The 24,461-nt window shown below is 39.9% G+C and overlaps 1 protein-coding gene across 1 annotated transcript in view; it reads right to left on the reverse strand.

Annotated features, from left to right (window-relative positions):
- The window catches only part of LOC127659851 (solute carrier family 2, facilitated glucose transporter member 4-like), a 31,941-nt gene that overhangs the window by 2,262 nt on the left and 5,218 nt on the right, over positions 1 to 24,461 (reverse strand). Inside the window, exons 3-9 of the mRNA XM_052149810.1 lie at positions 11,664 to 11,824; positions 9,345 to 9,469; positions 7,641 to 7,756; positions 7,306 to 7,468; positions 5,274 to 5,461; positions 4,701 to 4,805; positions 1,513 to 1,614 (exon numbers count right to left, since the gene is read on the reverse strand). Coding sequence (XP_052005770.1) covers positions 1,513 to 1,614; positions 4,701 to 4,805; positions 5,274 to 5,461; positions 7,306 to 7,468; positions 7,641 to 7,756; positions 9,345 to 9,469; positions 11,664 to 11,824 — 960 coding nt within the window. The remainder of the gene's footprint in view (positions 1 to 1,512; positions 1,615 to 4,700; positions 4,806 to 5,273; positions 5,462 to 7,305; positions 7,469 to 7,640; positions 7,757 to 9,344; positions 9,470 to 11,663; positions 11,825 to 24,461) is intronic.

The raw sequence follows: 24,461 nt of genomic DNA on the forward strand, positions 1-24,461 counted from the left end.
ATCTGTTCATTTTCATAAAAAATGCCCTGTGGGACATGAAATGGCCTGCAGTCGAAGAAACATCCTCTCACTTTCAACTGCTTTTATTTTCAGCAAACTTAACATGTGTCAATATTTGTATGAACATAAAAAGGAGGGGAGGGGGGTCAAAATCATAAGTAACAGTCAGTATCTGCATTAAGTACTACAGTGCATCTCCGCCTCATGGACTGTACCAGATTTGCCTGATCTTGCTGTGAGATGTTACCCCACTCCTCCACCAAGGCACTTGTAAATTACCAGACATTTCTGAGAGGAATGACCCTATCCCTCACCCTCCGATCCAGCAGGTCCCAGACGTGCTCAATGGGACTGAGATCCGGGCTCTTCGCTGGTCATGGCATAACACTGACATTCCTGTCTTGCAGGAAATCATGCACAGAACGAGCAGTATGGCTGGTGGCATTGTCATGGAGGGTTATGTAAGGATGAGCCTGCAGGAAGGGTACAACATGAGGGAGGCGGATGTCTTCCCTTTAACGCACAGTGTTGAGATTGCTTACAATGACAACATGCTCAGTCCGATGATGCTGTGATGCACCGCCCCAGACTATGACGGACCCTCCACCTCCAAATCGATAGCAAGAGTACAGGCCTCAGTGTAACGCTCATTCCTTCAACAATAAACGCAAGTCCAATCATCACTCGCCATTGAAGAGCACTTTTTGCCAGTCCTGTCTGGTCTAGCGAAGGTGGGTTTGTACCCATAGGTGACATTGTTGCCAGTGATGTCTGGTAAAGACCTGCCTTACCACAGGCCTACAACCCCTCATTTCAGCCTCTCTCAACCTATTGCGGACAGTCTGAGCACTGATAGAGGGACTGTGCATTCCTATTGTAACTCGGGCAGTTGTTGTTGGCATCCTGTACCTGTCCCGCAGGTATGATATTCGGATGTACCGATCCTATGTATGTGTTGTTACACGTGGTCTGCCACTGCAAGGATGATCAGCATTCCTTCCTGTCTCCCTGTAGCGCTGTCTTAGGCATCTCACAATATGGACATTGCAATTTATTGCCCTGGCCACATCTGCAGTCCTCATGCCTCCATGAAGCATACCTAAGGCACTTTCACACAGATGAGCAGGGACCCTGGGCTTTTGGTGTTTTTCAGAGTCAGTAGAAAGGTCTCTTTATTGTCCTAATTTTTTATTACTGTGACCTTAATTTCCTACCATCTGTAAACTTAGTGTCTTAACGACTGTTCCACAGGTGCATGCTCATTAATTGTTTATGAATTATTGGATAAGCATGGAAAACATTTTTTAAACCCTTTACAATAAAGACTGTTATAAATTATTTGGATTTTTTACAAAATAATCTTAAAGATACAGTGTCATGTAAAAGAGTTGTTTCTTTTTTTGCTGAGTTTATAAATATGAAAATACATTTGGATGACAAAGTGGCATTGGTATAGGTTGGTATTGGTAAAGTGGTATGTGCATCTGGAGAAAAAAACTTTGTGGGACTAACCAGTAATGCGAGGGCAATTGTCATGATGATGGCACAGATACACATTCCAGCAAGTCCTAGCATGTGCAGTGTCCGGCGGCCCATTCTTTCCACAAGGAAGAGCTGTTAGAGAAATTTGTGATAGACAGGTCAGTGTCATCACATGATGTGAGGCTTTTTTATGCTTAAAATTTAGAAGAACTTGATGTAATCACAGAAAATATATACAGTCTTCTCTAGCACTCTTAATACTGTCACCCCCCGCACCATGGCACAATGATCATACTCATGTTTTCAAGAGAGCAGCTTGGAAAATAAAGCACAAGTGGAAGAGTACAAAATTTGAAGTCTTTCATGGTGCATGGAATGATAGTGTCTCTAGCTACAGAAAGGCTCTAAGCTCCCAGGTCTGCATATTTTAGCAAACTCATAGAAAATATCCACAATAATCCAAGGTGTTTATTCAGTACTGTGGATAAATTGGTAAGGAATAAAGAATCGACTACAGCACAGTAGTAATTACTTTAAATTTCTTTACTGATAAAATGGAAATTATTAGACACAAATTTGGAATTATGAAACTGTCTGCAATAGCACCTCAGAAGACAGTGTCTCATATTATTCCACACAAGCAACTTTAATCCTTTGCTGTTATAGGACATGAAGAGCTATAAAATAAAATAAAAACATATCAAAACATCAAAAAATATCAACAACATGTATTTTAGATTCAATACTGACCAAGCTCTTAAAAGAGGTACTTCCTGTAATCTCAGAGCCTCTCTTAAATATTATTAACTCCTAATTATCCTTAGGGCATGTTCCAAGAAATTTTAAGATTAAGTTATTAAATTGCTTGTCAAGAAATCACAGCTTGATCCTGGAGAGTTGGCTAATTATAGACCGATCACAAATCTCCCATTTATAAAATTCTATGTCCAAATGTCCTCCCAACTATGTTATAGATTTTCAGTCAGGATTTAGGCCCATCATAGTACAGAGACTGCACTTATCAGAGTTACAAATGACTTGCTCTTATCATCTGATTGTGGCTGCATTTCTCTTCTAGTGCTCTTTGATCTTAGTGCTGCCTTTGACACCATAGATCATGAAAATTATCTTGGAAAGGCTTCAGAATTATGTTTGCATATGTGGACAGGCATTAGTTTGGTTTAGGTCCAATTTATCTGACCAATACCACTTTGTCTGTGTAAACAAGCAATTGTCAGATCAAACTAAAGTTAAGTATGGAGTGTCACAGGGATTAGTTTTAGTGCTTCTGTTTTTTTCCTTATATATGCTTCCCCTGGGAGACATGATCAGGAACCGTGGAATTAGTTTTCACTGTTATGCCGACGATACCAAAATGTATATTTACTCGAATTCCGATGAAATTTCACAATTCTTGAAGTTAGCAGAATGTATCAATGATATCAAAGATTGGATGGCTAGAAATTTCCTTCTACTCAATTCCGACAAAACAGAGGTACTAATTATTGGACCAAAATCCTCGTATAAATAAGCCGCTAAAATATAAGTTGACTCTCAATGGATGTACTGTCATGTTGTCTTCTACAGCAATTAACTGTATTTTGTATTTAGATAGCAATCTGTCCTTTGAAAATCACATTTCCAATGTTTGTAGAATAGCATTCATAGTTATGACACATGCTCTGTTTCTAATGTCGAAAACAAACTAATGCAATTATGACCACAAGACTAGATGATTGTAATGCATTACTGGGAGGATGTCCTGCAGTTAGTTCAAAATGCAGCAGCTAGAGTGCTTGCAGACTAGAACCAAGAAATATGATCATATAAGCCCAAACCACCATGAGAACTTAGAGTGCATTGGGAAATGAGCATTCCAAATTGGAGAGAAAAAAGGAGAGAAAAATATAGTATCCCAACAAACAAAATCTGTGATTCTATCATTTTAACCCACGATTGTGTTTTCAAATTAGCCAAATTTGTTGTGAAAACATGAACCTGGCAAAATATTTGCTTAGTTAAGAAAACCACTGCTTCTCACTATATTGACAAAACATTTTTCTTTCATATCTGCCTTATTTTGTGGTCATTATGAGAGAAGTATTCTAGAGGTTTTCTAACAAATTTTCTAAAGTAACCGTATTCAGAATACAGGTGCTTGAAAACGTAATGCAAGCTGAATACAGTTACATCATTTTTGTATTCTGAATATGTAGTGCCATGTACTTCATTACAGACCAACACTGCTTAAAAGATATTGAATAATTTTGTTGAATAATTCTTAATGTATAACTATATTAATGTATAAACATATATAGGAATGTGTTCTTTGAAAAGTTAAAACATTTTAACAGTTTTATAAATGTAAAAAAAAATTTTTTTTTTTACTTTATTATAATACTTGAATTTTATTATCTTCACTGCACAGCTACAAAAACATTGAGACCCTGTTGACAAAATCTATCCTATTTTTGGCCCACAGCTAATGGGAAAAGCCAGTGTCAATTAAAGGTGTTGTAAGCGATTTTTTCATGGAAACGTATACAAAAAAACAGCACTAGACAGTGTAAACAGCAACAACAAAAAAATGTGTCCACTGGCTGCAGTGAATGACTGCAATCAATTTGCATGTTCTCATAGTATTGTAGTATTGTATATACATTTAATGCCAAGTTGCTCGTAACAGTTGTAAATGTTAAATGTGTTTTGTATAAAAGGTTTGCCATACAACAGAGGGGCTACAAATCCGTGTGTACGGTTTGCAAACCGTGGGTTCAGATTGTGAAATCGTAGGTACGGATTATAAAATTGATGGTACAGATTGCAAAACTGAGGGTACAAATTGCAAAATTGAGGGTACGGTTTACAAATCTGAGAGTACAGATTAGTATTTTTTTTTTAAATTTATTAAATTTATTAAAACCGTGGAAACGGCTTACATATCTGTGAGCACGGTTTATAAACTTATAAGGGTACAAATTGCTAAATTGTGGGCACGGATTTGCAGGTCTCACTTTTTCCCCCTCTTACAGGTGACTTCCTAGGCTCTGTACATTTGGTATATTTGGGAAGAGGGGGTGCGGCTAATCCAACAGCTCAACTTGTTGAAATTCTAGATGGCTAATATCGCTTACAGCAAACCTAAAAGGTTAATTTGGCTTCTAAATCTTATCTTGTTAGTTCTTCTTTAAGAAATCATGAGATCTGGTTTTAAATACCGAGACCACAGTGAAAACACAGTTGACAGCTCCAGCCCCTATGGTGGCGTACACTGGACTCTCCACTCCAGCCCTCTTGAAGATATCAGTAGAATAATAGAAGATCTGAGGAGTTAAAAATAAAAGACAATATGTGAGAAAATATGGAAGAAATGTGTTCATTAATTAGGCTTTTTTTTTTATTACACTATTGCCTCTGATTTAGCAAATTCATACCATCCCATTTAAAATACAGATATCATATATTTCAGTTCACTGAATATCTCTGTTGCCATAAACAAAAAATGCATTAAAAGCAATCTATTACCATAATAGAGATAAATGTTCACAAAGTGCATGCTGAATTTACTTTGAAATATACATTAACCAATAAGCCCAACGCTTTATTTTTTGTACCACCATATGGGGTAGAGTCAATTGCATTTCAGTTCACTAACTTCATAGTACCAATACAGATAACGAAGCATGTGTATTTCCTTGAGTCGTGTAGGGAAGCTCAAAATACAAGTTAAATCTCAGTTAATTTCCTGTTTCTTCTCTCATTTATGACTGAGCACTATCTGCAACACTCACAGCATTAACTCCTGACAGCTGCTGGGAGAGTTGCAGCATGATGGAGATGATGATGGGCTGCCTGTACAGAGGAGAGCGGAAGAGCTCAGCAATGGACACTTTCCTCTCCATGTCCATCCTCCTCTTCTCTTCCTTCATTTCAGCCAGGCCATCACTGACCTCTAGACGCCCGGTCAGACGCCGTAAAGCTGAGCAAGACAAAATTGCATTAAAGTGTTTATTGTTGTGTGTGTATATGTTTGTGTGTATTTTGGTTCACCAATTATTAATTATTAATGTAAATAATACTAATAAAAGTTATTTGTGTTCTGCTGCGGGGCATACTGTTAAAGATCTGACTGTCATGTTTAAATGTGTTTTTGTTCATGTCTTGATTCCATTGAATCTTGAATCTTTTATTCTGAAAATTTAGTTCCTTTTCATCTCCTGTATTCCCCTAGTCATGTGATGTCCTGTTTTACCCTCCATTTTCAAGTGTCTTGTTTTCATTGGTTTATTGTTTAATTATCTTGTTTAGAGTTCTGTTTTATCATTGGTTTATGTTCGCCCATGTCATGTATTTAAGCCCTCATGTTTGCCATTGTCCTTGTCGAGTATTGTTTAGTGTAACGTTATCATGCTATGTCAAGTCAAGTCAAGTCCATGTTTATGTATCATAGTTTATGTAAAGTCAAGTACAGTAAAGTTATGTTTATGTTTTGGTTTTGTACCACTTCACGTTGGATTCTACAACTGTAAATAAACTGCACGTGGGTTTCTACACTTCGTCATCGTCATCTACTCCTGTGTCATTGCCTGTCAGCATCGTTACAGAATACTCAAAGTCACAATGGACCCAGCAGTTCAGCTTCTGAGCCTCTGTCAGGGGAATCGTCCTGACAGAGGACTTTTGTGCCCTAGCTTGTCAGATGGCTTTTAGTGAGCTCGCCCTGAAGGACATTTTTCGGGTCGGACTTAATAAGCATCTCTTCCTTGATGCCTGGCAGTCGCAGTTCCCTCAATCTGGCCCAATATATCGACCTCACCCTGCACATCATTGGTTCCACTTTCACTGTGGGGGAGGCAGATACCGAGCCAGAGTTTCACAACATGGCCGTCACCGAGCCAGATTTCCACGTCATGGCCGCCGCTGAGCAAGAGTTCCACGTCATGGCCGCCGCCGAGCAAGAGTTTCACGTCATGGCCGCCAAACCAGCATCCCACGCATTGCCAATGAGCCAATGCCTGCCATGGCCATCGAGTCAATGGCCATGTCTGCCACAGCCAACGTTGCCAGCCTCGTCTGTCCCAGAGCCTGCACTGCCAACTTTGGCCTCACGGATTAGGAGAAGGGATTTCGTCTCTGAGTCTCAGCCTGTGTTCATGACCACAGAGGTCGCTCCGGAAACTCTGTTCACACCCACAACCACGGAATCATTCCCGAGTCTCTGTTCATGTTCATGACCACAGAGGTCATTTCCAAGTCTCTGCCATGTTCAGGACCACGGAGGTCGTTTCCAAGTCTCTGCCCATGTATACGACCACGGAGGTCGTTTCCAAGTCTCTGCCCATGTATACGACCACGGAGGTAATTCCTTAGTCTCTGTCCATACCCACGACCACAGAGGTCGCTCCCAAGACTCCGCTCATGTTTATTTTTAGGTAGTGTAGTAATTAAGTGTAGTAATTAAGCACGAATAAGACAGTAATTACGCATTAACTGAATGTAGAGTAAGGCAATGTTAGCCATAATTAACTTATTATTATTGTTATGTGAAGAAATAGGGAATATTAAAAGTCATTTTAAAATTTCATAAAATCTTTCATGACAGAAATAAAACCATAGATTAAAGTTTACAAATACAGTATGTTAAATATAATTTAGTAAATATAATTATATTGTAATTATAACATTTATAATTAAATATAATTTTACCATTTATTGGCTAATTTATCCACTTATTTTCCACCCTGACCCCATATTATATTACATTATTATATTACATTTCAGAGGATTTATTTGGCAGGCAGTGTTTTTAGCTTGACTCCTTACCACTCTTTGCATGGTGCTCTTGGCATCGGATGATATAGAGGAAGCGTGGACTCTCTGGACAGAAAGGCAATAGCGTCATCTGTAGGACTGTAGGAAGTACTGTAACACCCACCAGCACTGGCCACAGCTTCTCACTGCCCAACAGGGATTCAAGTCCTAAGACCTGCAGAGAGTCCACAGTAGACAATGAGAAGGAAATTGCATTGATAATAAAATTATAGAGGGCAGGAGACTAGGGCAAATCCAAAGATAATATAGACACACAAATTACTGATGAATCCAAAAGGAAAAGACACCACAATGCAAATTAACTCTCTTGAACTTTCTCGCTGTACCTGGGCTATAAGAATGCCAGTGACGATGGCCAGCTGGTGCAGTGTGCCCAGAGCTCCTCTCAGACTGGTAGGGGCAATCTCACCCACATACATGGGGACCAATCCTGATGCTAAGCCTATAATGAAGGATATAGAATCACCCCAAAAGTTTGGAAAAAACAGAAACAGAAAAAGTTTGGACACCCCTGTATTAGGGCAACAAAATACACTATATAATCACATTCCTGAGAATGAGAGCTTTCATTTGATATATGACTTGTCCATTTAAGTGCTATGTGAAAGATTTTATTTTCAACTTAATATTTCCACCACATCACCTCTAGGTGGCGCTTATTTGAGACGCAGATGTTTTCAGCCCTAATTTTGTTGTTTTATGTAACGTAACTGCACAATTGATGGAATTCTATAAACTTTCCCTGAGTCCCCTGACTACTGCAGCCCTCCTTCCCCTCCATTTTCATTTTATTTATTTTGACTTATTTATATCTAAAAACACATTTATAAATAAAATAGGTTGCATAGCTTCAGTATTTGCTGTAATTAAACAAAGAATTCTCTAATTTCATATTCATAGCATCTAACAAGAAGAACTCCCATAACAATCCACTGCATAAAGGTATCGTGTTCAGCAAGGAGGTACAGATAAATCCAGACTATAGCAAAATAAATACAAGACCATTATGTATAATTGCAATTCAGAAAAAACTTGTCCGAGCTATTGTTAAAATTAATAAATTAGGGCTGTCGATTAAACCCGTTAATTCAGTGAGATTAATTTGATAAAAAAATAACACAAAAAAAATTAACGCGATTAATCGCAATGCCCCCAGACCGTAATAAGGAAGAATCCTGAGAAATCTTGTAGTACCACCTGTTTACTCCAGAGGGCAGTAAGTGAAACTTCAGCTGTGCGGCAACGTGCAGTTTATACAGTGAAAAAAACAACCTTCAGTAGCAACAACAGAAACATGCGTTACATTCTTGTGTTCAAAAAACTTGATGGAGTGCAAATACGAACTAAGGAATCTCAAGATGTTTTCTAAGTATTAAACTATATTTAACTTGATTGTACTTGATTAAAATATGTTTATGATGCAATGCACCCGAGACGCTACACAAGCATGTCTGACGCAGGCATACGTTGACGGGTCCTTAAACAAGCCCTCATAAAAAATCTCCAATTGATTGACAAATTCACTTGTGAAATGGATTGCAGTGAACTGTATGCCAATGATTGGCTTATTTTCAATAATATGGTAGTAAACAATACATTGTATTCAAAAGCCGCTTTTTGTATTGTCTTATCAATGATGAACTCTTCTGCCACAAGAATGTAATGCATTTTAATTATCTGAATATATATATATATATATATATATATATATATATATATATATATATATATATATATATATATGTGTGTGACAGGTCCTAAGGTTATATATTCAAAGTTATCAGAAAAGGAGAAAAAAACGGTTCTTGAGAAGTACCTATGTTTCTTATGTCTTAAGTTTTCAGTAAACAGTCATTGTAATTGATTGTTTACTGAATTATATACAGCTATTCAATTACAAATTACAGCTCCAAGGATACTGTACGGCAGGTTAAATATTTAATTATAGAAATTGTTTTACTGTCCATCTTTTGTATATATACAATAGATACATTTGTCTCTTTATGTTTAAGAAAAGAGTTCAAGCTTACCACAATATGCCCCAATGATAAAGCGTCCTAAAATCATCATTTCAAATGATCGGCTGATTTTGGACATCCCCATCAGGCCTCCACCAATAAATGCGAGGACATTGTTGATAAGCATTGCTTTCCTCCTAGCACAGTCAAAATAGAATATCAACACATAATTATCTGTGTGCTAACACTGCAGCATAATAAACAATAACAATAAACTTGAATGGAACACAGCATAACCGTGTACCCTGATGAAACAAAATGTATTGCAAGCAACATTTAAATCACAAATATTATAGACCTCCAGGGATGGATTGGCCATCGGGAGAACCGGGTCTTTTCCGGAAAGGCCGGCCACAAAACAGGGCCGAATGGTCCGTGGTAAGATGAAATGGGCCACCGCGTTATTCAGAATGGGCCACAAAACTTTTGGGCCAGTTTCTATGTAAAATCCCTGGCTTCTATTCCCAGTCTGCCCCTGTAGACCTCCTTGGTAGATTCATATGAAAAATTATGATTTTTGAATGTCTGTCCAGGAGACGTTCATTTCACATGTCATGCTGCAGGCAATCAGGCTTGCTCGAGCATTAAGGGTCGTTTCAAGTTCTGGCTTTCGTGTTTGGACATGTTTTTAAAATGTCAATTTGTATTATGAGTTGACTGCCACGTAATGTATGATAGGCATAGCGTCTTTTTCATTGTGAAACTGTTTTCTTATCGCTCTGAAGGCCTAGACTTATAATGCACATCCCGCGGCTGTTTGTTGTATCCTCTTCTTTTGTTTATGCGTTTGGATCCTCACTGTCTTGCCTCTTCCCTTCCCACAAAAACCATGACAATTTAACTGCTCAAATATTACAAGAGCTTTAATAATAAAGGTGCTTTTATAAAATGATAAGCTATACATTTATGCCTTTAAACCCTCCAAACAAACATATCACTTCACACAGAGAAAAGGAGGGATAAGCAAAAATACTTTTTGTGGTAATTGACATAATGCCACAATTGCTGTCGATTGAGCTTAACTTGTATTAAACTTGTAATTTTCTTTTAAGACCAGGCAATTACCTACATAGCTGTTATGACCTGTAACTCATTCCTCTATCACCACTATGCCCTTGCAAAAGGCGAGTGGACAAGCAGAAGCCCACAAATTGTGATCAACTACGAGCACTTATAAGGCAAGAATGGATCACCATCAGTCAGGATTTGGCCCAAAAGCTGATATCCAGCATGCTAGAGTGAATTTCAGAGGTTATGAAGAACAAGGGTCAACACTGTAAATATTGACTCTGCATATATTGAATGTTTTTGCCAATAAAAGCCTTTAAAATGCTTATCATTGTTTTCCAGTATACCATAGAAACATGTGAAAAAATTATCTACAAATAATGAAGCAGCTAACTTTGCAAAACACAATTTATGTCACTGCCAATACTTTTGGCCATGGCTGTAGTAAATTAATTGTAGGTCACTTTAGATTAAAAATATAAACTGTTAAATTAACAGTAAGGAACTTAGGCCTAGTACTGTATACCTTAACATCTTAATTTAAACCTCAATTTCCTGCTTTGCTTGCTAACCTTTTTAATCAAGACTTTTTCAGTCTTCTGGACTGTGATGTACACTGGCGGCCAAAAGTTTGGAATAATGTACAGATTTTGCACTTATGGAAAGAAATTGGTACTTTCATTCACCAAAGTGGCATTCAACTGATCACAATATATAGTTAGGACATTAATAACATGAAAAATTACAAGTAAAAATTTTTTAAATAAAATTCAACTACTTCAAAGAATTCTCTTCAAAAATCTTCCACGTGCAGCAATGACAGCTTTGCAGATCCTTGGCATTCTAGCTGTTAGTTTGTCAAGATACTCAGGTGACATATCACCCCACGCTTCGTGTAGCATTTGTCATAGATGTGTCTTGTGTGGCCCTTCTCACGCACCGTACATTCTGCTTTTAAATAATTTTTGTGACAGCTAAACTATATATTTCATCGTTGTCCCTGACATTCAATTTCAAACACTGTGCTAGCTCCATGTCTCTCGTAGCACTCTGTGTACTCTTTCTTCTTGCACAATCAAATGATTTTAACTGCATATTTCAACTTCAAATCAAAATGTCATGCCCATTTATTAATTTATTTGGTAAGTAGTCATGAAACAAGCAAGATAATGGCCATGATATTATCCCCTACATATTCACCAAATGTTCTGCATTTACTTTTGCAATACTAGATCTCACAGATGTGTGACAGGTCTGATAAATCAAGAATCATGAGTTTACTGATCATTAGCATTCAAGTGATAAGGGAAAACTGCCTCTCACCTGCCAAAGAACTCTGAGATAATTCCCACAGACAAGGAGGACAGCATGCCGCCAATGGAGAAAATGGCCACAGAGAGTGACCAAAGAGACGTCAGTGTTGGTGGAGGAATTGGTTCCGAGTACCTTTCCATCCATGTTGAGTTATAGTCCTGCTCAATGATCTGAGGGGATGGACAGAATAGAGAAAATGCTGGGTTAACAAATAATTATGTATAGGTTTGTATGATAAATTCTGTCTAATGAATAGGTATACTCCACATTACATGAACCTTACTGCACCCTCTTGTGAACAATATACACAGATCAGCCACAACATTAAAACCACCTGCCTAATATTGTGCCTCCAAAACAGCACCAACCCACATCTCAGAATAGCATTCTCACCACAATTGTACAGAGCGGTTATCTGAGTTACCATAGACTTAGTCATTTCCATCTGCAGAACTGCCGCACACTGGAAGTTTTTTGTTTCTGGCACCATTCGGAGTAAATTCTAGAGACTGTTGTGTATGAAAATCCCAGGAGATCAGCAGTTACAGAAATACTCAAACCAGCTCAAACCAGCCTGGTGCTGTTTTGGCAGCATGAGGGGAACCTAATCAATATTAGGCAGGTGGTTTTAATGTTATGGCTGATTGGTATATGGTATAAATCTTAAACCAAACACAGAGTCTCATGTTCTTATGCCAAAGCAGAACTATCACAAGGTAATGTGATATGAAGATGTATGGTAAAGACTTTTTTTCAGAACATGCTCTAGAAATAGATATACTTGGTTTAATGTATATCATACAGGGAGATAGATTGTTTTTATATTCTAACAGCTTATAATGAAGTATTTTACAGTTACAGATTTTAAATCAGCAGAGATATACACTGTCTGACCAAAAAAAAAAAATAATAATTGCTGTTCGGATTTAAATAAGCAGAGACTAAAGCCAATGATTGGATCATTATTGCGGTTATTAATATGTGTCAGCTGGCAACAATTCTTTTAACCCTAACTGATACAGTGTGTAGCTTCTCATTTCTTAAACAACCATGTCGGAAGTTGTATCCCATGGTCATGGAAAAGATATTACTGTATTTCAGAAGGGGCAACTGCATCAACAAAGAAAACTAAGGGGTAGGGTTGGGTAATATGTCTTAGAAAATTATATCTCTATATTTTTCAACCTATTGACGATATTCAGTATATATCTCGATAATTATGTATTTGCTCTAAAATGTCTGTTTTTTTCTTTTCTTTCTTTTTATCAGAGGAACCATCATATCATCAAAGAGCTATTGTAGCCAAGTAGATTAAATATTTTAAAGACATTAACTAAAAATCAAATAATACTTTTTTCATTTAATAAACACAAGGGAGGGGGAATTTAAATAATTTTCATTGATATGCACTTTATATTTATATTTCATACACAATGATACATAGTAGCTTAATAAAAAGCATTATTTACCTTAAAACGTTTTTTCCCAATCAGTGGGCGTTTTCAAACCATTGAATTTCCCTACTTTTCTTTGGTTAGTTTAGAAACACCCATCCTGTTTTGGAAACACCCACTAATTTCTACACTGAGAGTCCATACTTTCATTGGATAGTTTAGAAACGCCCATCCAGGTTTGAAAACACACACAGATTTGAAAACACTCATTACTGTTCTGCAACCTTCACTAGAACCTTCACTGACTTCTTTTTGAAACCCCAGTTGAACATTGCATTATACTAAATTATTACTGTGGGACATGTCAGGTTGATTATTATAATATAATGCTAAATTATCATTATTATTCTGATTATTACATTTGTGTTATACAAAAGTAATATATTTCTGCACTGCTTAATTCACCTTCACCTGGGGGCTTTTATTTTGACACCACAGCTGCCATCGTATTTACTTCAACTTCACAAGAAGCTTTTATTGTGACAAAGACAAGGCAATGTGTATTTGACAGTTTACAATGTTCCACATTTCCTGAAACGCTGTAATATCCTCCTTTTCTGTTATTCTGTGCCGCGTTTGTAGATTTGTATAATAACTTGTTACTGTTACTAATGTTTGGAATTGCACGAATGCTTGAACCTGCATTACTTTGATTTCACGTGAACTGATCTGAGAGTGCCGCCATGCGCGTGCATACAGATCAGCACGTAACCGGTTTGTTCTGAACCACACACAGAGCATGTTATTCTGAATAATTACATATGACCAATTTGCCATTTTTATGTTATTTTGTTTAATTGTGCAGCAATGAAGGATTGTGAAATTAGTCTATTGATGCGCACTTTATGAAACTTAATGGCCGAATGAAAGCACATTAAAATCATTTCGATATTCACAAATTTGATCAATTTTACATTGTCAGCAAATTTATCTTGATTATATCATTAATATTCGATATATCGCCCAGCCCTACTAAGGCGAATGCTGAAATTGTGTTAAGAACTGTCCAACGCATTATTAAAACCTGGAAGGATAGTGATGAACCATCCATCAGCTTTGTGGAAGAAATGTGGTCGGAAATTGTTTTTGAATGATCGTAATCGGAGATCACTAAAATGCTTGGTGAAGTCACATCGTACAAAATCGACAGTAGAACTCACGGCTATGTTTAATAGTGAAAATAAGAGGATGTCCACACGTACAAGAATTGGGACTAAACAGCTGTGTGGCCACAAGATAGCAACTTGTTAGTGAGGCTAATCATAAAAATGACTTAAATTTGCTAGGGAGCATAAAGATTGGACTGTAGAGCAATGGAAAAATGTCATGTGGTCTGATGAGTCCAGATTTACCCTATTACAATGCGATGGTAGTGTCAGGGTACGATGGGAAGCGCACGAAGCGATGCACCCTTCATGCTAAGTGCCCGCTGTAAGCCTCTGGAGGCAGTGTTATGATCTGGGGTTGCTTCATTTGGTCAGGTCTAGGCTCAGCAAAGTTATCCAGCAATAAAATTAAGTCAGCTGACTACCTGAATGTACTGAATGACCAGGTTATCCCATCAATGGATTTTTTCTCCTGACAGCACAGGCATATTCCAGGATGACAATGCCAAGATTCATCGGGCTTAAATTGTGAAAGAGTGGTTCAGGGAACATGAGGAATCATTTTCAAACATGAAGTGGCCACCAAAGAGTCCTGACCTTAACCCCATTGAAAGTCTTTGGGATGTGCTGGAGAAGACTTTATGTTGTGTTTTGACTCTCGTGTCATCAATACAAGATCTCGGCCAAAAATTAATGCAACTCAAAATGTCAAAATGACAAATGCATGCCATAATCAAAGCTAAAGGTGGTCCAACGAAATATTAGAGTGAAGGGTGAGGGTCAAAATCCCTTGGCTCTTCAGATATATCAATACATATATATATATATATCCTTTTATATCAATATCTATCTGTATTCTGTTGCTTAACTTCATTAATAAAGTGATGAATTAACTATATGCACGATCACATAATCAATTCTATTTTCTTATGCATAATTGAAATATACTTTGAATCATATGTGTGTTGAATGTTAATTAGTCTCTTTTAGGAACATTCCAGAGTCTCTCTGTCCTGCACGTCGGCTGAAGGTCCTTTGGGGATAAGCTTAGCTGTGATGAGAGGGGGCAGGGAGAATGTTAAACATATGTTCTGTGTTTGATCGTTACTTTTCTATGATTAAGTATATGGTTTAAAGTCCTATGCAATACTACCTGAATAGTAGAAGTGTGATTTTCTATTTATTATTTCTTTAGGGAAGAAATGTATGTTATTTCATTCACTCTGCCCGAGGAGTGAATATTTTATCTCTCTGTTTTGGTTTAAATGGCCTGATAATGTGTGCTCTAGCTGTCTTGTGCCCAGAGAAGGACTGTCGTTCGTCAGTGTTTTGTGTGTGCGTTTGACTTTCTACCTAGGTTTTGAACCAGGGATGCACACCAGGCCGACTCGAAGACGCCCCGCGACCATCTGCGAGGTCACTTCAGATGTAAATCTCGGGCGCGGACGACAACTGCGCTGATTAATGTTGATAGGCCATTTAACTCTATATGTTGTGACTTTATGTTCTTTTAGCCAATCAGGAGTAAAATAATGGAATGTACGTCCTTGCAAATGGTATAATTGATGTAAGATTTTGTGTAAGGTACGAGTTGGCTTTTGATCTCCTCGTGAGACTTTGCCTCTGGCTCTACCAATTTCACTGCAAACTATTCTTCAGTAAATTTTGATTCTTTAATTGAATTTCTCGACTCCTGGTTTTCTTTCTCCATATCTGGTCCGGGTCATAACTGTTATACCCCTAACAGTTTGGTGGAGGATTCGCGGGCAATCACTCCGTGGTGACATCTCTGGCAAATCAGCAAACAAGGTAGGAAGCTTTTATTAATTGTTAGGGCTGTCTGACTGGAAGAGATTTTGAAGGGGAGCGGGAGAGCTTCACTCCGACGAGGCGAGTGAAGAGTAATTTAATTATACTATTGAGAGTATAAGAAGTCGCTGAGAGAGCTGTTAAGGGTTAAAACAGCAAACAGCGCAAGTGAAACGTGCTCTGTGGGGTGCCCAGGTGGGCATTGGTGTAGCAGCACCCCGGCAGAGTGCGTCCCTGGACGGGATGTCCAGTGGCACCGTAAATCTGCTCAATCTCTTCCACCTCAGATAGGGGTACCCCGAGCTTAGTGAATCAGGCAGTTAGGGATTCAGATATTAGTTATAAAATAAAATAAAATACAATAGGGATTGTTTTGCCAGGGATGCATCAGGAACGGTCCCAAGTAAATAAATAAATTGTGACCCGAATTGGTATGGATCAGTATATGTGACCAGGATGTTTGTGAAGAATACTTTGTGGTGAAATTGGTAGAAATCCAGTATTGTTGCTGCTATAGTTAATTTATCCGCGTAAAATATTTGCTGCTAAAATCTTTTCGGTAGTGATTTTCAACTGTGACCAAGAAAAATGTCTGATAAAGGGAATTTTCTGGGTAGTTCTGACCAAAACGAGGAGGGCACACGCTGTAAACAGCTCTGCTCTGACGAGCTCAAATCAAAGAAATGTGCACAGCTCATTAAGAAAATGGTCAGTCAGGGGTTTGATTCTGATTGGAACGTCATGCAGCAGATTGACTGGCTGCAGAACAAAAAAAGATGCTGATAGGGCCAAATATCTATCCGTGTTTGCCTATTCATGGATTTGTAAACTGGGTGGTATACCTTTAAGCCATGAAAAGGCAATTCCAAATGTGATGGACGGATGGTCTAGTTTGATTGCCCAGCGTGATAGAGTGGCAAAAATTATTGGGCAGGAAGTCGGCTGTGATCTGTGTAGTTTGAGTAAGGGTTTCGAGGCTGTTTGTGAAAAAGCAGAAAATACTGTGAAAAATGAGACTGTGAAATGTGATAAGATTTTCTGGGAAAAAGTGTGTGTGTGTGCTCTCAGCTTGCCTGACAGAAAAACAGATGCAGTTCTATTTTGATAGCAGGGAACACTGAGACACTTTATCAGTGATCAAGGCCAAAGAGCGTTCAGTCTCAGTCACCATTCACTTTCACTGAAGAAAAAAAAAACACAATGAAGATGAATGTGGTCTGAGGTGATCAGTCTCTAGCAATCTTCTTAACATTTCATTTTGTATTCCAGCTAGCCGATGATGAGTGTGAAGGATGCCTTATTTTGATTGACACGGGCGCGACTGTATCAATTACTTTACTTTATTGTCCAGTCTGTTTTCACAGAGCGGAAATTTTTCTTTGACACTGTAACATAAGACACATCACATATCAACAACACAAATACAAAAAAAAAATAAAATAAATAATAATATAGTTAAACACTATAAAAAAGAAGAATTTAAAAGATCTCGATCTTGAGATCACTTCTGAAACTTTGTATATAGAAGGTCTAAATGGCACAAATGTATATCATAAATCTGTTCCTGTCCCTCTAACCATTTCTAACTCTGAAAAAGTATATTGGACTGAATTTTGGGTAGGGAGAAATACTGTAGGGACTCTAATCGGTGTTGACATTCTGAAAGAACTCGAAGCTGATGTTTTGCTTTCTCAAGATAAGCTAGTGCTTGGCTGCAATGAAACAATTCGCTTATCTCAGAGTGGCCCCCACTATGAGCAGAGATGTGCAGTGGCTGAACCTGCTAGGTTAACTGAAACTCGCCCTGAGTGGAAGTTTATAATTTCCAAATTTCCTGATGTATGGGCAAAAGATAAATATGATTGTGGTTTAGCAAGATTCAGCCACTGAGCATCCCAGGTCCTTTGCATGAAGCCAAAAGACAATATCCTTTGAAAAATGAAGCTCGACAGGGGGCTGACACGGTTGTTGATGAACTATGCAAACGGGGGATTGTGATTCCCTGTTCCTCTCCCACTAACTCTCCCATGTGGCCTGTCAAAAAGCCAGATGGGAGCTGGCGTTTGACCATTGATTACACTTCTCTGAATTCAGTGTCTGAGAAAATGCACCCTCTGGTGGCCAACCCCGCAACCATCCTACACGAGATAGGATCTGAACATTGTTTTTTTTACTGCTTTAGACATTTCTAATGGTTTTTGGACTTGTCCCCTAGCCAAGGAGGACCAAGGCAGATTTTCTTTCACCAGCAGGGGTCGCCAATGGACATGGAGTCGTTTGCCACAAGGTTTCTGCAACTCACCCACACTGTTTCATCAGGTACTAGCATCCTTCATCGATCCAGTAAAGTTTCAAAGTGAACTTGAAGAAAGCACAGCTAGCACTGCCTGAAGTGACTTATTTGGGGCAAATTGTGGGTGTGCACGGCAGACGCATCACTCCTGAACAAGTTAAAGCTATCACTGAACTTCCAAAACCAAACACGGTTACTGGTCTAAGGCAAGTAATGGGTCTTTTGAATTACTGCCGCCAGTATGTTTCTGAATACACTGAACTTTCTAAACCACTCACAGAGGCGCTGAAAGGAGGAAAACCTGGATCGGAGCTGATCGACTGGACTGAGGAGATGGAGGAGGCGTTTGTGAGTATCAAAGAAACTCTTGCTTCCTCCCCAGCATTACGTCATGCCGATGCCAGCAGGCCGTTCCATCTATGGACATGGGTGGGAACTCGATCCTATTCAGCTGCCCTGGGTCAAAGGGTTCCAGGAAGAAACTCCTATGGGATGGTAGGATATTATTCTGCTCCTATTCCTGTTTCAATGGCAGGACAGCATCCGTGCCTGTTGATATGCGACTGTGCAGAGTGGGCTGTAAAGGTTACAGAGGACATTGTGACTCATCAGAAGGTGATACTGCACACTAGACACCAGATTCTGAAATTGTTAACAAACACTCGCTTAGGCTCTATCTCTAATCAAAGACGAGCTAAATGGGAGGCCACTCTCTTGAGTAAAAATGTGGATATAAATATTGACATTGAAACTGCTATCAACCCTGCCTCCTTGCTTCCAGAAGAAGGAACTGCACACAACTGTGCCCGACTGATCGAGACGGACAGCCAGAGCCCTCTTCAATCTGAACCACTTTCTGATGCCATGAAGTTGTTTGTGGATGGTTCCAGCTTTCATGAACAGGAAAACGCTTCACTGGCTGGGCTGTTGTAAATGAACATGGTGAAACTGTTGACTGTGGTTCTCTTTCAGGAGGAGGGGCTCAAGTGGCCGAGCTGGTCGCATTGACACGAGCATTGCAGTATGGCCAGGGGAAACGAGTCAATGTTTACACTGACAGCCGTTATGCATATGGTGCTGTTCATGACTTTGGCCCTGTGTGGAGACGCAGAGGATTTCTAACCACTGCCGGTCTGCCGATCTCTCATCAACAGCAGGTAAAAGAACTTATGAATGCCTGTGATCTTCCTGCAACAGGAGCAGTTATCAAAGTCACTGGACATGCAACGGACAATTCTACTGAGGCCACAGGAAACCGAGCTGCTGACACAGCTGCCAGAGAGGCTGCAACACGGACTGAGACTTGCGTGAGTGTTATGGCTCTTGCTCCTCAGGAGAGTGAGACCCCCAGAGACATTTTTAAACTCTATGATGAGGATGACCCTGAAGAGATAGAACAATGGACAAAATTAGGAGCTCAGAAAAATGCAGAAGGACTGTGGAAATTTAATGAGCGTTTTGTTTGTCCTGTTTCTGCTAGAACTGAACTAATGTCTTTGTATCATGGTTTGGCACATGCAGGTCCTGAAAAACTACATGCAATGATTTCCAAAACCTGGTGGTGGCCCCTGAGGGCTTCTTGCAATTATTTTTGTAAGAGATGTCTAGTATGCCTTAAGGTTAATTCTTCTTCTAAGCTGAAAATTCCCTTAGGACATGCCCCTCGACCTCAAAGGCTGTGGACACACCTCCAAATTGATTTCATAGGTCCACTGCCCCCTAGTGGAGGTTTTACATACATTCTAATGATTGTTGATCTGTTTTCCAGATGGGTTGAGGCATTTCCACTGAGAAACTGCACCGCAGATGCAACCGCCAAGATTATGTTGAATGAAGTTTTCCCAAGATGGGGTTTGCCCTTACAAATTGATTCAGATCAGGGTACACATTTTACTGGGAAGGTGATGAAAAATGTCATGAAGTTGATGGGGGTGAGGCAACACTTTCACATTCCATTTAGGCCCCAATCCAGCGGATCTATTGAACGCACTAATCGTACGCTTAAAACTTCATTGAGAAAGAGATTGTTGGAGTGGGGGAAAGGGTGGCATGCAGCTGTCCCAGCGATTTTGTTAAGCATGAGAGCCAGCCCTAACAAGACTACACAGCTCAGCCCTTTTGAGGTAATGACAGGTCGCTACATGCGGCTGCCCTGGGATGCCCCCTTGCAACATGAGGAAGCCTTTGAAAGACGCTTTACAAAATTATCTGAAAGCTTTGGATGACAGTCTGCGAGACACACGGGTTAGTGTTAGCACACGACAAGCAGATCGAGATAATGTTGAGCAAAAAGACATGCCTGCTTTGCCTGAAATAGGTGACAATGTAATGTTACAGCAGGAGATAGTTTCCCCCTTAGGTCCGAAATTTGATGGGCCTTATCAGGTGGTATTGACCACTAACACCTCTGTTCTACTGGACAGGGGGGTTTTGGGTACCGTATGGAGACATTGGTCACAGGTGAAACCACTTGAAAAGTGTAACAACTTACTACCTCGGGATCATTAAAGGTCTGTCGTGTATGTTAAAATTCTAGAATTCTAGAACAAATGTGTTATCATTACAGATGGCTGAATCCGACGACATACTGAAGCTGCTAATTCTTCAAGAAGAAGTGCGTAGTGAGAGACGACTGAAAGTGAAACGAGCTTTCATCCAATTGGTACTTCCGCTCTCGTTGGTATTTTTAGTTCTGATCGCTTTATCATTTTTGATGTGGATTCAAATTTCAATTTGGACAGGGAGATTCCATGAGTTTTCAACTCATTGGGATTGCGAGGAGATCGATAACCGTCCATCATGGGTACAATACCCATGTCTAAATTCAACTGAGGGTCTAAATTTAATTCCGACCATGTACCAAAAGGTAAATGATCGTTGTTATCGTCTGGACGGAAATGAGACAGTGACCTATTGGCTTGGTCACTCCCCAAATTATCCCGATACTACCCTCATTATGCAAAAAGGTTGGTGGATGGGGAGTGTTAGTCCCAACTAAATGCCACATGATCCGATGGGACACTAATAGGGCTTACGGTGCAGTCTGTGATAGGTACACTAGATTCGATGACCCTTGGAAGGAGACTGCACATGTTGAGCGTTGTTTAGGTCTGCTTGCAGTAACTTGAACCCTTCCGAGGAGGAGAACCGACTGAGAAAACTGATGACACGCTTGGAAGAGAAACTTAAGAAGGATAACATCCAGGCACTGTTGTGAGTGGAAGGTGGGAGAGCCTTTGCGTTGGGACTGGGAATTTTTAGTATCCAGCATGTCCGCAATGAGGCGAAGAGACAAGTGTGACCCATCAGGGAAGCATGCGTTACCACTCCACCTTCCGTAGTGACCTCACTTGGTAGACCAGACGTGGCGGTATTGGACCCCACATTGGTCTAAAACGGGGGACTGAAGGGTGAGGGTCAAAATCCCTTGGCTCTTCAGATATATCAGTACATATATATATATATATATATATATATATATCCTTTTATATCAATATCTATCTGTATTCTGTTGCTTAACTTCTTTAATAAAGTGATGAATTAACTATATGCATGATCACATAATCAATTCTATTTTCTTATGCATAATTGAAATATACTTTGAATCATATGTGTGTTGAATGTTAATTAGTCTCTTTTAGGAACATTCCAGAGTCTCTCTGTCCTGCACGTCCTTTGGGGATAAGCTTAGCTGTGATGAGAGGGGGCAGGGAGAAGGTTAAACATATGTTCTGTGTTTGATCGTTACTTTTCTATGATTAAGTATATGGTTTAAAGTCCTATGCAATACTACCTGAATAGTAGAAGTGTGATTTTCTATTTATTATTTCTTTAGGGAAGAAATGTATGTTATTTCAACCCTCTCCTCTGCCCGAGGAGTGAATATTTTATCTCTCTGTTTTGGTTTAAATGGCCTGATAATGTGTGCTCTAGCTGTCTTGTGCCCAGAGAAGGACTGTCGTTCGTCAGTGTTTTGTGTGTGCGTTTGACCTTCTACCTAGGTTTTGAACCAGGGATGCACACCAGGCCGACTCGAAGACGCCCCGCGACCATCTGCGAGGTTTATATGTTGTGACTTTATGTTCTTTTAGCCAATCAGGAGTAAAATAATGGAATGTATGTCCTTGCAAATGGTATAATTGATGTAAGATTTTGTGTAAGGTACGAGTTGGCTTTCGATCTCCTCGTGAGACTTTGCCGCTGGCTCTACCAATTTCACTGCAAACTTTTGATTCTTTTTTGGAATTTCTCGACTCCTGGTTTTCTTTCTCCATATCTGGTCCGGGCCATAACTGTTATACCCCTAACAAGAGTATGTGACTTCTTTTTTTTTTTGTCCAGGCAGTGTATGATTATGTATGATTCTAAGTTACTCAAGGTGCTTAGATTGGTTGCAAGAACTGTATTTTAGATGTACTTTGTTTAGCCTACTCTTTTTTTTTTCCACCGGTGCAACTGTTTCGTAATATAGAAGTCTTATCTTATCTAAATCTAAAGAACAGTAAAGTAACTTTAAAAAAAACAGTGTTTCGACTATGTTTTAAACCATGTGTCTTTGTTTTTCAATCCAGGCCAAATTCCTTGTGTAAGCACAATATTAGCTGTTCAAATGGAATAATTTTAAAGGTGCACTCTGTCATTTTTTGAATACGTCATCTTGGACTTAAACTGACACCTAGCGGTGTGGCTGCAGCATCATTCCAAAGCAATACTTTTTAGTTACTGGAGCCATAGACCTTATTCACAGCAGTGACATCTTTGATTTTTGATGGGAATGACAAAGAGGCTGTGAGGGATATGTATAGCCTTTCAATGGGCTATATTGCAGTTTAAATAGTTTCTGGATCGTAACATGGGCAAAATATTGAAAAAATAAAAAAACATCTTTCCAAGAACATTCAATAAACAAAAAACTCCAGACAACATGAGCTGTAGAAAATCAAATGTGATCAAGGAGCTTCTTACAGCTTTATGCCATGCATGCCAGCATTGAAGATAGGGTAAGTCTATCCCACACAGCCTTGTTTTCATTAATCCATAAACTAATTTAATCCATGAGTGAAAGTGTCCAGTACAGGGGCGGTGTCACATTCCTGTGTTGTCTGCCCCGTGTTTTCTGTTTCACTTGTCACTTATCACGTCCATGTCACGTTTTCCTTGTTGTCCGCCCCATGTTTCACTGTCTGTTTATAAAACTACATTTCCCATGGTCCCCGGCCCTCATCACCACTGCCACAGCGTTATTGTCTGCACCTGAAAAACCGTTTGTTATCTTCCTGTGTCGCTGCGTTTAACCCCGTTTGTTTCTCCATTCCCCTGTCGGTCTTTGATGTATGTGGACGCCTGTTATCCATGCTCTCTGTCTTTATTTACTTCCCGTTTAACCCTTTGTATGCCCTCCGTGTTTTGTTTTACCTTTTCCCATTGTGGATGTTTTCTTTGTTGGTGTTTGTTTTGTTATTCAATAAAGCTTTCCACTGCAAGTAGATCCTTGACTCGTGTCTGCCTTCACCTGCAATCGTGACAGAAAGACCGACCAAAGATGGATCTAGCAGCGGTTTTCACCGAACTGGCCCAGGCGAAGTTGACCGTTCGCGAGTACTCACGGCTCTTCTCCACTGTCGCCATCCACACCGGGTTCGACGGCGCTTCCCTGAAAACCATCTACATGGTCGGGTTACTATCATGCCGGCGGAGGGAACCCGGAGAGCACACATGGAGGGAGTACGTGAGTCTCGTGCTGAAGAAGCGGCCGAGGAACCACCCCTAGTGATTCCGGCTTTCGAGCCTGAGCCCATGCCTACCCAGATCGACGAGCCAGCGCTGCCAACTTCTTTCGCCCATAGGAGGAGGAGAAGAAAAGCTTCCGCTCTCCAGCGCACACCGCCACGATCAGCGAGCCAGCACCTGCACCTGCCACGGTCAGCGAGCCAGCACCCACGCCTGCCACGGTCAACGAGTCAGCGCCCACGCCTGCCACGGTCAGCGAGCCAGCGCCTGTAGCCTCGACCGTACCAGAGCCAGCGCCTGTAGCCTCGACCGTCCCTGAGCCAGCGCCTGTAGCCTCGACCGTCCCTGAGCCAGCGCCAGTAGCCATGACCGTCCAAGAGCCAGCGCCAGCAGCCATGACCGTCCATGAGCCAGC

Source organism: Xyrauchen texanus, chromosome 2 (assembly GCF_025860055.1).
Source record: "Xyrauchen texanus isolate HMW12.3.18 chromosome 2, RBS_HiC_50CHRs, whole genome shotgun sequence".
Classification (NCBI taxonomy): domain Eukaryota; kingdom Metazoa; phylum Chordata; class Actinopteri; order Cypriniformes; family Catostomidae; genus Xyrauchen; species Xyrauchen texanus.